The sequence below is a fragment of the Simochromis diagramma genome, unplaced genomic scaffold, assembly GCF_900408965.1.
Source record: "Simochromis diagramma unplaced genomic scaffold, fSimDia1.1 OVJJ01000816.1, whole genome shotgun sequence".
In the NCBI taxonomy this organism is placed as follows: domain Eukaryota; kingdom Metazoa; phylum Chordata; class Actinopteri; order Cichliformes; family Cichlidae; genus Simochromis; species Simochromis diagramma.
In genome coordinates this window covers 429,701-444,450 of record NW_024386908.1, presented here as the reverse complement: position 1 = coordinate 444,450, position 14,750 = coordinate 429,701, and the positions used below count along the sequence as shown (strand labels likewise).

Below are 14,750 nucleotides of genomic sequence, written 5' to 3'. Positions count from 1 at the left end.
TAGGTATTACAGGTACCGCGCTGCAGTGGTTTGTATCATATCTATCTAATAGACTCCAGTTTGTACATGTAAATGGAGAGTCCTCTTCACACACTGAGGTTAATTATGGAGTTCCACAGGGTTCAGTGCTAGGACCAATTCTGTTTACATTATACATGCTTCCCTTAGGCAGCATCATTAGAAGACATAGCATACATTTTCACTGCTATGCAGATGACACCCAGCTCTATCTGTCCATGAAGCCAGATAACACACACCAATTAGTTAAACTGCAGGAATGTCTTAAAGACATACAGGGAGTGCAGAATTATTAGGCAAGTTGTATTTTTGAGGAATAATGTTATTATTGAACAACAACCATGTTGTTGTTCAATAATAACTCATTAAACTCATATAAATAAATAAAACTCATTAATATCAAAGCTGAATGTTTTTGAAAGTAGTTTGTAGTCTGTTTTTAGTTTTAGCTATTTTAGGGGGATATCTGTGTGTGCAGGTGACTATTACTGTGTATAATTATTAGGCAACTTAACAAAAAACAAATATATACCCATTTCAATTATTTATTTTTACCAGTGAAACCAATATAACATCTCCACATTCACAAATATACATTTCTGACATTCAAAAACAAAACAAAAACAAATCAGCGACCAATATAGCCACCTTTCTTTGCAAGGACACTCAAAAGCCTGCCATCCATGGATTCTGTCAGTGTTTTGATCTGTTCACCATCAACATTGCGTGCAGCAGCAACCACAGCCTCCCAGACACTGTTCAGAGAGGTGTACTGTTTTCCCTCCTTGGAAATCTCACATTTGGTGATGGACCACAGGTTCTCAATGGGGTCCAGATCAGGTGAACAAGGAGGCCATGTCATTAGTTTTTCTTCTTTTATACCCTTTCTTGCCAGCCACGCTGTGGAGTACTTGAACACGTGTACTGGAGCATTGTCCTGCATGAAAATCATGTTTTTCTTGAAGGATGCAGACTTCTTCCTGTACCACTGCTTGAAGAAGGTGTCTTCCAGAAACTGGCAGTAGGACTGGGAGTTGAGCTTGACTCCATCCTCAACCCGAAAAGGCCCCACAAACTCATCTTTGATGATACTAGCCCAAACCAGTACTCCACCTCCACCTTGCTGGCGTCTGAGTCGGACTGGAGCTCTCTGCCCTTTACCAATCCAGCCACGGGCCCATCCATCTGGCCCATCAAGACTCACTCTCATTTCATCAGTCCATAAACCCTTAGAAAAACCAGTCTTGAGATATTTCTTGGCCCAGTCTTGACGTTTCAGCTTGTGTGTCTTGTTCAGTGGTGGTCATCTTTCAGCCTTTCTTACCTTGGCCATGTCTCTGAGTATTGCACACCTTGTGCTTTTGGGCACTCCAGTGATGTTGCAGCTCTGAAATATGGCCAAACTGGTGGCAAGTGGCATCTTGGCAGCTGCACGCTTGACTTTTCTCAGTTCATGGGCAGTTATTTTGCGCCTTGGTTTTTCCACACGCTTCTTGCGACCCTGTTGACTATTTTGAATGAAACGCTTGATTGTTCGATGATCACGCTTCAGAAGCTTTGCAATTTTGAGACTGCTGCATCCCTCTGCAAGATATCTCACTATTTTTGACTTTTCTGAGCCTGTCAAGTCCTTCCTTTGACCCATTTTGCCAAAGGAAAGGACGTTGCCTAATAATTATGCACACCTGATATAGGGCGTTGATGTCATTAGACCACACCCCTTCTCATTACAGAGATCCACATCACCTAATATGCTTAATTGGTAGTAGGCTTTCGAGCCTATACAGCTTGGAGTAAGACAACATGCATGAAGAGGATGATGTGGACAAAATACTCATTTGCCTAATGATTCTGCACTCCCTGTAAAGACCTGGATGGCCGCTAACTTTCTGCTTCTTACTTCAGATCAAACTGAGGTTATTGTACTCGGCCCTGAAAAGCTTAGAAATATGGTATCTAAGCAGATTCTTCCTCTGGATGGCATTACCTTGGCCTCCAGTAACACTGTGAGGAACCTTGGAGTCATTTTTGACCAGGACATGTCCTTCAACGCACATATTAAACAAACATGTAAGACTGCTTTCTTCCATTTGTGCAACATCTCTAAAGTTAGAAATATCCTGTCTCAGAGTGACGCTGAAGAACTAGTTCATGCATTTATTACTTCCAGGCTGGACGACTGTAATTCATTATTATCAGGAAGTCCTAAAAACTCCCTGAAAAGCCTTCAGCTGATCCAAAATGCTGCAGCAAGAGTCCTGACAGGGACTAGAAAGAGAGAGCATATTTCTCCTGTTTTGGCTTCCTGTTAAATCAAGAATTCAAAATCCTGCTCCTCACATACAAGGTCTTAAATAATCAGGCCCCATCTTATCTTAATGACCTTGTAGTACCATATCACCCTATTAGAGCACTTCGCTCTCACACTGCAGGCCTACTTGTTGTTCCTAGAGTATTTAAAAGTAGAATGGGAGGCAGAGCCTTCAGTTTTCAGGCCCCTCTTCTGTGGAACCAGCTTCCAGTTTGGATTCAGGAGACAGACACTATCTCTACTTTCAAGATTAGGCTTCAAACTTTCCTTTTTGCTAAAGCATATAGTTAGGGCTGGACCAGGTGACCCTGAATCCTCCCTTAGTTATGCTGCAATAGACGTAGGCTGCCGGGGATTCCCATAATGCATTGAGTTTTTCCTTTCCAGTCACCTTTCTCACTCACTATGTGTTAACAGACCTCTCTGCATTGAATCATATCTGTTATTAACCTCTGTCTCTCTTCCACAGCATGTCTTTATCTTGTCTTCCTTCTCTCACCCCAACCGGTCGCAGCAGATGGCCCCGCCCCTCCCTGAGCCTGGTTCTGCCGGAGATTTCTTTCTGTTAAAAGGGAGTTTTTCCTTCCCACTGTCGCCAAAGTGCTGCTCATAGGGGGTCATATGATTGTTGGGTTTTTCTCTGAATCTATGAAGCGCCTTGAGGCGACTTTTGTTGTGATTTGGCGCTATATAAATAAAATTGAATTGAATTGAATTGAATTGAATTGAATTGAATTGAAAAGGAGATGTAAATTATAACCGTGCATGAGGGGATTTGCCAGTCCTTCCGGTTTCTCGTGGATTGCTGGGTCTTGGTTTCTGTATGTTCTCCCACCTCGCTGTCACCTGCCTCCTTGGACTCTTTACAAGTAGTTACATAGCAACAACAGCCATGGCAACTTACACAGCAGCTCTGTATGATGTAAAAGGACAAAAAAATAAAATAAATTAAAAATAAAATAAAACATAAAAAAATGCAAAGATGGAGAGAATATTATTTGTGTATGACATCTGTTTTCACTGTAACTTAAGAAGATTTGTGCAAAAAAAAAAAAAAGAAAAAGCAAAATATCTGGATTTAAATGGGGCTTCTGGATAACAGGGACACTTAAATTATAACTGGCTGAGTGGCTTAGTTACATAGCAACAGCAGCCACGGGGCCTTATGATGCTGGAGGATAAATGCTAAGTAGATGGAGAGAGTATTCAGATTCACAAACTAACGTATTTAAGCTCTTTTAGATTACTGTTGTCTTGAAGGATGACTGTATAAATGAGACTGAATTGAATTTAACTGAACTGAATGTTCTGTGCTTATGACTTCTCATTAACTGGAGGGGTCATCTGAAATGGTAAAATGCCCTGTATTTGTATTAGGGCTGCCACAAACGACTATTTTGATAGTCGACTAATCAGATCATCATCCATTGGACGTAAAACGTACAGCTTGTTGCACCAGCAGCATCTGCTCTTATATAACTATCATTAGCTTACAGCTTTAAGTGTGTAAGGTATGTGCTAACTAAAAATAAAGGCAAGATGATAGTTTATTAAATTTTAATGAAATTGCAGATTGTTTCGGTGAAGTTTAATAAACTCCTTGCTATCTAAAATATAACAGGACACCGGAGTATATTCTGGAGCATCTCACACTTCTCATAATCAGCTGTCTGCTTGACGTTTATTCAGCTGTGTAAAAACTATAACTTTAATCTCAGCCAAACCGATTTACTCAGGAACAAATAAAATACTGAAAAAAAAAAAAAAAGCCAAACAATAACATTTTTAAGTTATCTAAGTGACTCATATATCATGTTTAACCTGAGTAGCAAAAGACGGCGGTGGGTTTGAAAACGATTTGCCGGGAGTCCGGTGTTCTCACGGCTCTAGTGAGCCTAGCCCCCGGCTAGCTATTGAGCTAGTGGGTAACAGACGTCTCCGAAAATGTCGGAGCGCTTTTGAAAATATGTGGTGTCTTGATAAACTGAGCAAATATTTGAGGTTTACACAGCTACATTCTCGCCTGAAAATATGTTAAACGTTTATTTTGTGACCCAGAAAGAATAATAAGAGTAATATTAAAACTAACTAGCTGCCACCATTGTTGGAAACTGGGCTGGGCTGCGCTATGAATTCTGGGACACAGCTTCTTCTTCTTTGGGGTTTAACGGCAGCTGGCATCCTTGTACAGTGCAGTGCTGCCATCTTCTGTTTCAGTCCGTTATTACACTCTTAAATCCTGCTACTTATTCCTGCGTCTTTTGGGATCTTACAAAGCTTCAAACGACGCGTCGACTATTAAATCAGTCGTCGACGATTTTGATAGTCGACGTAATCGTGGCAGCCCTAATTTGTATAGCGCTTTACTTTGTCCCTAAGGACCCCAAAGCGCTTTAAACTACATTCAGTCAACCACACATTCACACACTGGTGATGGCAAGCTACATTGTAGCCACAACCGCCCTGGGGCGCACTGACAGAGGCGAGGCTGCCGGACACTGGCGCCACCGGGCCCTCTGACCACCACCAGTAGGTTGCCTACAGGTGGTGCCTACTGGTGGTGGTCAGAGGGCACTGTTGCGGGTGAAGTGCCTTGCCCAAGGACACAACGACCGAGACTGCCCGGGGCTCGAACCGGCAGCCTTCCGATTACAAGACAAACTGCCAACTCTTGAGCCACGATCGCCCCTGTCATTGATATTCAAACCAAGACACTTTCAGAATTTGACCTTTCAAGTTAACCAGTGTAAAATCTAGCTTGCAAAATGCTTGGTGAGAGTTATTTAAAAGTGAGGTGAAGGAAGTATTATTAGAAGTGAGTGAAAGAATTCATGGTTTTGTTAAGCAAGGCTGTCTAAGAAATTGACCACATTTAAAGGGAAACTGTGGCTCAGCTAATTTGCTTTCCTGATCAACAAAAGAAGAGAGAGAGAGACAAAGGGGTGTGGCAGAGAGAGAGAGAGAGAGAGAGAGAGAGAGAGAAGCAGACAAGATGCAAGAAAAACAAAGAGGAAGCGGTGAGGAAAGGTGGCAAGGAAGAATGGACTGAGTGCTTTTCTAAAAGTGTTCCAGTGGGTTTCGGATGAAAAACCACCCCCCCCTCCCCTCTCTCACTCTCTCTCTCTCTCTCACACACACACACACACACACACACACACACACACACACACACACACAGGCAGGAACACCTCATGCCCTTAAATGTATGTCGACCAACAAGATTTTTAATGTCAATTGTTCAAACATTTATGCTTATAATAACTTTTTATTTTATTTTAGAAAAGCCGCAGGTATTGTTGTCCCCCCCGACACACACCCTTCTCTACGTTTCTTTTTCTTTGCTTTTTAATTGATTTAAATGTTAATCGGTTTTACTTCACTGGCACCTTTCCCGCCGGACAAACAGGTTTCTCCCCTTACATAGCAGCAGGGGACAAGTGTTCACTCCCACTAACAGAACCGGGAGCCAACGGTGTTTGTAAGACGATCAGCTATCGATGGATTAAAAGCATCCGCGGAGCTCCGGTGGGTTTCCGAGCGCACGCGCAGATATTTCAGCGTGGACGTGGAGTTTCTGGAGCGCGCAGATATGTGGATCTACCTGTGACCCACAAAGAGATGCGCTGTCAGTCGGTCGATACTGGCCGCCATGTGGAGGCTACCGACAGGGCAACAAAATCCAGATAAATTAGATTACTGGATTGACCGCAACAGATTATAGTTCTCCTACTTCCCCGATGCTTGACGAGAAAACAATCTGAAAAATTAGACGGAATTTGAGGGGAAACAGGGAAAGGTAAGCCTTCTGATTTAATTAGTGTGTTTATCCCATTTTTTTCTGCGGACTGTAAATATTCAGATTATAAAGTAGTTTAAGGATTTCTGCAGGAGGCAAGACGAAGGTCGCTATGTAAAGGTGAGCTCCGTCATTGAAGACGCACGGGTCATTCGTGTAAATAACGGAAAGGATTTTTATTTGACGTTACATTCTAGTGTACACTGAAAAGAGAAACCTTCTGGCACTTGCTTCACCTGATGCATCAGACAGTGAGTCTATTCAAAGAGCTTTGATTGTGTTTAGTGAATGGATGGGCCCAGCAGCTTTAAATACCAGGTACAAGACTCCTATTATTATTATTATTATTAGTAGTAGTAGAAGAAGACCACCACCCAAACCATTAGAGATGGATTTTCGTTGTTGTTTTGCTTAAATTATTTCTTAATGGTCACTTTGATGAATTTGTAGTTACAACAAACTGGTTATAAAAATGTATAACTTACTAACATATCACATTTCAAAGCTTCAGTCCACACCTGCTATGTGATTCTAGTTGTGTCAAACATGTGAGCAAATGCAATGGACCTTTAATGGTGCAGCACAACTAATACACTGATTAAATAAACAAGTGTGAGACTATAGCAACAGTGAAGCTAATGCAGTTGTTTTTAATCCGAATTACAGTCTCTACTCGTTTTTCTGGGCACCAGTCCTACTGTGATTGTGTCTAACCTGCATGCAATGTTATATAACAGCCAGTCACAGTCTCCGACCGCAGGGCCCGAGCAGGAACTTTAGCAAGAAGCAAACTCACTAATAGGGACGACTTTAATCAGGTGATATTTAAATGGACGGCACAGCCACAGGGAGGATGTTGTGAATATCTGCCTGTGAACATAAGCTCATCATTGTTCAATCAATAGATAGTAACACCCTGGCTGTACTTTGCATAAAAAAATATAGTGTTAGATGAATGTAGGTACTTTCATGTGTGACTTTGTGTTACAATGTGTTAAAAAAAGAGTCCTTCCCACTCTGCGTCTATGTGAATGTGTCCTGATTGTGTTAAGACCTTCTTTGTGTTCAGTTCATTTACATCAGGGGTGTCAAACTCGCGGCTCGGGGGCCACTTGCGGCCCACGTCACTTGAGGCCCGTATATTGACGTGAAGAAACATAATGCAATTTGAAGGGACTTCTTTTGTTTGGGAGGATTTGTTTGTTGTTGAGTGCGATGCTAAAATAAGTTCTTTAAAAAGCCAAAAATGATTCAATATGAAGGCAACATGAGCAGAGAGCACAAACATGCTGAGGGATCGGCTGTCTGCTGTCACAGACTCATGTGTGCACTTAATACAAACAAAACCATAGCAGAAGTGATGCCACGTGTGAAAGAGAGAACGAGTGTCATTATTTGGTATTTCAATCAAAGGCTTCAGTTAGTTATGAGTTTGCAGTTTTGTCTTGTTATACAATATTTGAAATGTAAATTCTGGTGAGGGGGATGAGGGGGGATCGGACTATGTGACAGGGGGCGTGGTAGATGGATAAATGTTTATTTTTTGTGCTTGTAAGCTGGTTTAGGTTATGATCCAGCCTCGCCAGTATTTTATACAAATGGAACAGGAAATAAAATGCGTCACTCCTTCTGCCTGATCAAAATGATGCCTTTTGTTGTGAGATGAATGGGCGACCCTCACTTATGTGAAAATGCCGCTCTCAGCCTCTTCCTGTCAGTACAGGCAGCACCGCACTGTTATTTGGAGAGTGGATGTGCCAGTATAAGCAGAAAGGGCTAAAAGGGCCAAGCAGGAATATTGTTTTACGTTGTGCTTATAATCCCCACATGAAAACAGGAGCTGATGTAAAGTTGAGAGAAAAACGCAACAGTATAAAACTGTCTCTGCACAGTGCCATAGTTTCCTGTTTTTATCCAGAGACAGATTGTGCTCTGTGGACTTAAACAGAGAGACTGAGAGTATAATCCTTTCTAGCAGGGAGGAAGGTAGGATAATGCAGCCAGCAGAGACGCTTGCAGACCCTGCATGGCTGCTGTTGCCATAGCAGATAATCAACCAACAACTGATACTGCAGGAGGACCTGTGTAATGCACAGCGACACCTTTTGGGGGCTGTTTAGTTACAAAATTGTTGCAGAAGTTTCAAAAGAAGCAAGGAAGTAGAAAGGTGGTTGTATTGGAATTGAAGAATATGATATACAGTAGAAGAAGAAGAGCATGTTGTCTATATGAGCTTAATTTACACCAAAGTAACACTCTGGCTTTTCTTTATTCATGAATATCCTTCAATAATCACTGAGCAACGCTTCAAAAAAGCACCTTTAATCACCGATGGGTTGTTGTGTGGTTTTAACCAGTAGCGCTGCTGTGTGTTGCTCCTGCAGAGCGATCACATGGTGGACAGCTTTAACTCAGGGAGCTATTACCATCCGTTCATGTCTATTAATACCACGAAAGGCCGTGCTGAGTAAAGATGGTGATCAGTTACGTCTGACAGAAAGCAGCAAGGCTTTAAGTTGTAAACAGATGCCGGGGTGTAAAGGCACCTGAACTTGTTTATTTCTCTGAATGGTACATTTAAGCTTCCCAGATAGTCAGCTGATGTAGAGAAGTCTGAAATGACATGCAGCATATATTTGGTTAATATTTGCCATTTAACTCTGCTGTTTCTCCAAATGCATGTGCTTGATGCATGTATGCATGTGTACTGTGCCTTCATCTCCTCATATTCATCTTCCTGAGCGAGTTTCTAATGACATGAGCAGAGAATCATTTTGCCATAGTTTTGTGTTCTTATTCTGGCTTAACTAGAGAGCTTGCTTGTATGATAAAGGTTCACATTGCTGCCTGTCTGCATCTCTTCAATGACCCTCTTCGCTCGTGTTTCTTATGTGTGTTTTTATGTGACTATATTCCCTGCAGACTGGCAGCCATGCTGACCAGCTTTCTGGAAGGTCTGCTCTGCTGCTTCACCTCAAAGCCGACCAATATTGTGGTTCCTGTAGAAACCTCAGAACCTGCTGATGGCTACGAGTTTGTGGAGGTAAAACCGGGCCGCATTCTGCGAGTTCGGCATATCATCCCCGACAGGCCGGTGGTGGAGGAGCCCACCGGGCTTGGTGGGAGTGTGAGCTGCAAACGAAAAATCACAGTTTACCGTAACGGACAGCTGTTCATTGAGAACTTGGGTGACAGGGCGAGCGCAGAGCTGAAAAGCTGCCAGAATGGAGAGACAGAACCCAACAGCACCATGGAGGTAGAACTGACGGACTGTGGTAAGTCGTCGCCGCCCGTCAACATTCCTGAGGCGAGATCAGACTCTGTCACGGCTGGAAACAACGGCGCATCGGACACAGCAGCAGCAGCAGGTGAGGCACCTGCTGCTGGACAGACTGACCAATCTCAGCAACCCAGGAAGCGCAGGCGGAAGCCCAAGCGCACTGTGGTGATCGACTGTGAAAGGAAGATATCAGCCTGTAAAGGGACACATCCAGATGTGGCGTTGTTCTTCATTCACGGGGTCGGAGGTTCGCTGGATATCTGGGGAAGCCAGCTGGACTTCTTTTCTCGGCTGGGCTACGAAGTGATTGCCCCGGACCTGGCAGGACACGGAGCCAGCTCAGCACCGCAGATTCCTGCAGCGTACACGTTCTATGCGCTGGCTGAGGATATGAGAATCATCTTCAAGAGATACGCTCGGAAGAGGAATATCCTCATAGGACACTCTTACGGGTGAGTCCCAGATCACAGCGTTCAAACAGAACACGGTCCGGAGGTCATCCAGAAGTGTTCAGGAAACCTCAGCGCCTCCTTGTTTCAGTCATTTGTCAGGCAAAGATGTGAGATCTTATTGGAGGTTCTGAAATATAAGAATTTACTCTGCAGTTTCATGTCAGTTAAAATTCAACATATTTAGATTTCATGAAGTTATTCAGATAAAACAAGAATTTTACCATACCATACCATACCAAACCAACTTCAAGCACTTTAACAGTCACAGCAGTTATAAAGTGTTGTACACAAAAATGATTAAATACATTAAAAACAATAAAAAGTACAAAAATAACACCAATTAAGCTACAATAAAAACAAATACACTGGTTCAAAGACCACGGGGGATGAATAATTAAAAATGTTCAAAACTAATAAAAATAGTTTTTTTTAGACACGTCATAATAAGCTATGGAAAATAAAGTTGCCAGTAAACAAAAGGTGTAGCAACATACAGTGGGACATGCTATACAGTAACAAAAGATACGTTAAGAAGAACTGTTAAACTTCTATAATTAGAGCTATAATTAAAACCACAAATGTAAATTATACAGCATAGACATTTAGTATGTGAATAACATATATATTTAATTTCAAAGGGACTTTCTAGTCTAACTAAATAAATGATTCTTTGCCCTCATAAGCATGAAACAATAACTTTGAGTAAAATACAACAGAATAAATGGTAAACAGACTGGTTCTTATAAAGTGCTTTTCTACTCTACTCAGCTCTCAGGTAGCTTTATACAACTTGCATGATTCATCCAAGCACTTTTTTCTATGCATATGTGCTTTCTGACTAACATTTACACTGATGGATGCATCAGAGAGCAACTTTAATTCATTTTTATTTATATAGCACCAAATCACAACAACAGTCGCCTCAAGGTGCTTTATAATGTAAGGTAGATCGTACAATAATAGATACAGAGAAAAACCCAACAATCATATGACCCCCTATGAGCAGCACTTTGGTGACAGTGGGAAGGAAAAACTCCCTTTTAACAGGAAGAAACCTCCGGTAGAACCAGGCTCAGGGAGGGGCGGGGCCATCTGCTGTGATTGGTTGGGGTTGGGGACTAACTTGGGTTTAGAATCTTTCCCAAGGATATTTGGCACCACCCACAAACCGCCAGCCTTCAGTTAGTATGTATGCTCTGCCTCCTGAATAAACCTGTAAACTGAATCTATGCCCATCCAGTGAACTTCTTTTGACCAGATTCTAATAAGTGTGTTTTGCATTGTACCTATGTAACAAAAATCCTGTAATTTCCTGCAAACAAATGACTTGAAGTCGGCATTTTGTGCATAAATACTTTTTTGAGTGTAGTGAATATAAATAATGCTAAATTTTATTCTGTCTGTTATTTAGCTGGGTCTTATGCTACGCTAACTTCCTTTTACTTCCTGTATAGCCATTAAAATCGGTGTTATTGCTGTTAACTGTGATAATTATTGCTCAGTTTCTTACACACTATATTTAATCCAGACTTTAAAGACGTGCTGACTTGTGAAAATGTGAGCAAGTGAAAAAGTGAGGCACAATATTTGGACTCACACATAAAAAAGGCCAATTCTGAACAGTTGATTTCAAAGATGACTACCACAGCATGATTTCCTGGTTTTTTCAGTCTGTCCTGTAACCGGCCTTTTGTTCTTTTTGTCTAGTGTGTCGTTCTGCACCTTCCTGGCTCATGAATATCCAGAACAAATTCACAAGATGGTGATGATCAACGGCGGCGGTCCCACAGCTCTGGAGCCCAGCCTCTGCTCCATCTTCAACCTGCCCACCTGTGTGCTTCACTGCCTCTCCCCGCTGCTCGCCTGGTGCTTTCTCAAGTAAGACAGCGAAACTGAAAGATCCTCCAAGGAAGGAGGCACGACTCAGTTTGTTTTCTGTTTCTCTAAACAGTTGAAGTTCAGGTTTGTAGCCTCCTAAACATAAATGCTTTAACGCAAGTACATTTATTTACACATTTTGCAGAAAGAGTGTAAGTAAGAGAGTTTGACAAAGAAATAAAAGTCGTGCAGACAGTAAAACTGTCTGTAGTAGCAAATCATGTTTATTGTATGTGTAATATCATGTATGGAGGATAATTCTTCTTATGTTTAATCTGCTGTTAAATTAATGTTTAAAATAATAATTTTTTCTTTGGTATAAATGTCGTCTACTCTGCAGGGCGGGCTTTGCTCGGCAGGGCGCCAGGGAGAAGCAGTTGCTGAAAGAGAACAATGCCTTCAATGTGTCGTCTTTTGTGTTGCGTGCCATGATGAGCGGGCAGTACTGGCCTGAGGGGGACGAGGTCTACCACGCTGAGCTGACAGTGCCCGTCCTGCTGGTGCATGGCATGCATGACAAATTTGTCCCTGTTGAAGAGGACCAACGAATGGCAGAAGTAAGTGGGGGGTCTCACACTTCCTAATGAAGCTATTGTTATTATAAATAACAGATTGTGGACTGAAAACATCATCCTGTGGTGAAAAGGATAAGAAATGTGTCCCAGTTTGGAAAGAAGAAAATCCAGTTAAAATCTTCATTAAAGCAGACGTTCAGCTTTATTTATACAGCAACAAAGCACAACAACAGGTGCCTCAATGTGCTTTATATTGTAAGGTAGCGAAAACCACAATAATCAGAAGATCCCCAATGAGCAAGCGCTATGGTGACAGTAGGAAGGAAAAACTCCCTTTTTAACAGGAAGAAACCTCAGAACCAGCTCAGGGAGGGGCGGGGCCATCTGCTGCAACCAGCTGGGGTGATTGGAGGAAGACGGGACAAAGACGTGGAAGAGCGTCATAATTTCATAACTATGTAATATAAGATAAAGCACCTGTTGGAGGAATCATCACCTTGCTTTGTGTTTCAAGTTGAACTCTCCGGTGAACATTTGATAATCTTTCAGCCTGGTTCTTCTCTCTGATGAAAATAGCTGCTCTGCACGCAGCGATGAAATTAGCTTAGGAAACAGATCGTTCCCTCAGGGGTCGGTAATCGAAGCAAAAGTAGAAATATAATTCTCAGGTGGCCAGAAAACTGCTAAACGAGCAGCAGTTTGCAAACAAATTCACCGTAACAAGCTGAAATATGAAATCAGGTCAGTTTACAGCATCCAGTGAATGTTTAAAAAAAATCAGCTGCTTTAACAAATTCTCAGGTAAACAGCAGCCAAAACGATGATGCAGCGGCTGAACTTTAGTGGCTGATTCATGAGAAGAGACACAGAAATTCATTTAAATGCCAAATCGTGTCCTTCTGTCAACTTACACACATAATGTGCTTGTTTTCCGCCCACTAAAAAGGACCAAAAGGTTTTGTTTGGATTCACACTTTGACTCTGATTCATTCATTTGAACTGTAGTTTGTTATTTGCAGAAATATTTGACAATATCATTCAGAAAGTGTTGAGCTGGTGATGAGTCTAACCTTTATTCTTATCCTTATTCTTATCAGATACTTCTAATGGCGTTCCTGAAGGTCTTGGAGGACGGCAGTCACATGGTCATGATGGAGTGTCCGGATCCTGTTAATACGCTCCTGCACGAGTTCTTCCTCTGGGAACCGCTGACCCTCCCAGCGCCAAAGAAAGAGTCCAAAACCCGTCCAGAGACCGCTAAAGCTCGAACTGATAACACTCAAGCGATAGCTGAGCCCAGCAAGGCCCGGCCTGCGACTGCTAAACCAGCCCAATGAAGCGGCAGCAGGTTCACATCAGAGCTGAAACACTGGTTGTTACGGTGAATCGAGGTCGGCCAGTCGGTGCATCACAAGCATCCCAGTGCATCTGGTGCAAGCTGTTAAACCTGATGGTGAGCCAGTTAACTGGTCCTGCTGGAGGCGGGACACTCTGCAGAGGTCACTGATTCCAAATAAACTCCCGCCACGTAACACACAGCAGCGAGGACGCGTTTGTGCCTTGAACTGATGCGTTACAGTGACGGTACCTGGATCGGGGAAGCACAAATGGAAACAGCCATGAAGGCAACGATGAAAACAGCTGCCAAGTGGGAAAGATGGTAAACTGGGACAAGAACATGTGGCTCCTGGTTGAGCACAAGCTGTAATTAACAGCTGAGACTCAACCTTATGAAGTGTAGCTGGATAGTCAGTCACTTTTTTTATTCCTCATAAGTATTGCAAACCTTACCTGTTGTAAAGGTAAGCATGTGAAAATAACACAATGCCATACACGAAATAACTAATTGAGAAGATGTTTTTTGATGAAAAACAAAACCTCCGTCCACTGGCCTTTTTCTTCTCTCTTCTCTTCTTCTCACTGATGCATGAAGCTCAGTGTAGCTATGAAAGCAGCTGCTTCTGGTATTTAATAGAAATGCATTAATGGGGGTTTAAGGGGGGGGGGGGATCCAGAAAGAAGTGAAAGTAAGTTTGCTGCTTCTGAGACATCAAGAAAATGATGTTCAATCGAGTGTGCACGGCTAAACTTAGCAATAACTGCAGGTCATCACTGAGTCCTACATTTACAGGAACAGCACGATCGCATGTATGCAGCGAGGTGTAACTGCAACAGGAAACGAAGCATGTCGAGCACTGCAACAGAGAACATGTCCAAGCTGAACACCACAAAGTATTTGCAGACATTATTGATTGTGTAGTGCTGCTACGTGTCGGTGCTGTAGCACCTCTGAGATTTCATTCCTCACTAAAACTGACTGAGAGTCACTGACAAACAGCTTCTACGTGTCCTTTATTACACTGTGTTGTGTTATTGTGTCTGCTGCATGCACACAAAAGAGTTTAGCTTGGAAACGTGTTACTGTCCAGTGCACCGACTGTAACGTTTGAGTCCTTCGTAGTTTAACGTGGACGTCTGTGACTCCACAGCGTAAACAATC

The 14,750-nt window shown here is 42.4% G+C and overlaps 1 protein-coding gene across 1 annotated transcript; it reads left to right on the top strand.

Moving 5' to 3' along the window:
• Positions 1-8,432: 8,432 nt before the first annotated feature.
• abhd8b (abhydrolase domain containing 8b) lies at positions 8,433-14,258 on the top strand. The gene is made up of 4 exons (XM_040034938.1): positions 8,433-9,857; positions 11,565-11,735; positions 12,076-12,292; positions 13,348-14,258. Exons 1-4 carry the CDS (start codon positions 8,950-8,952, stop codon positions 13,585-13,587), a joined length of 1,536 nt encoding a protein of 511 aa, XP_039890872.1. The 5' UTR covers positions 8,433-8,949; the 3' UTR covers positions 13,588-14,258.
• Positions 14,259-14,750: the final 492 nt, after the last annotated feature.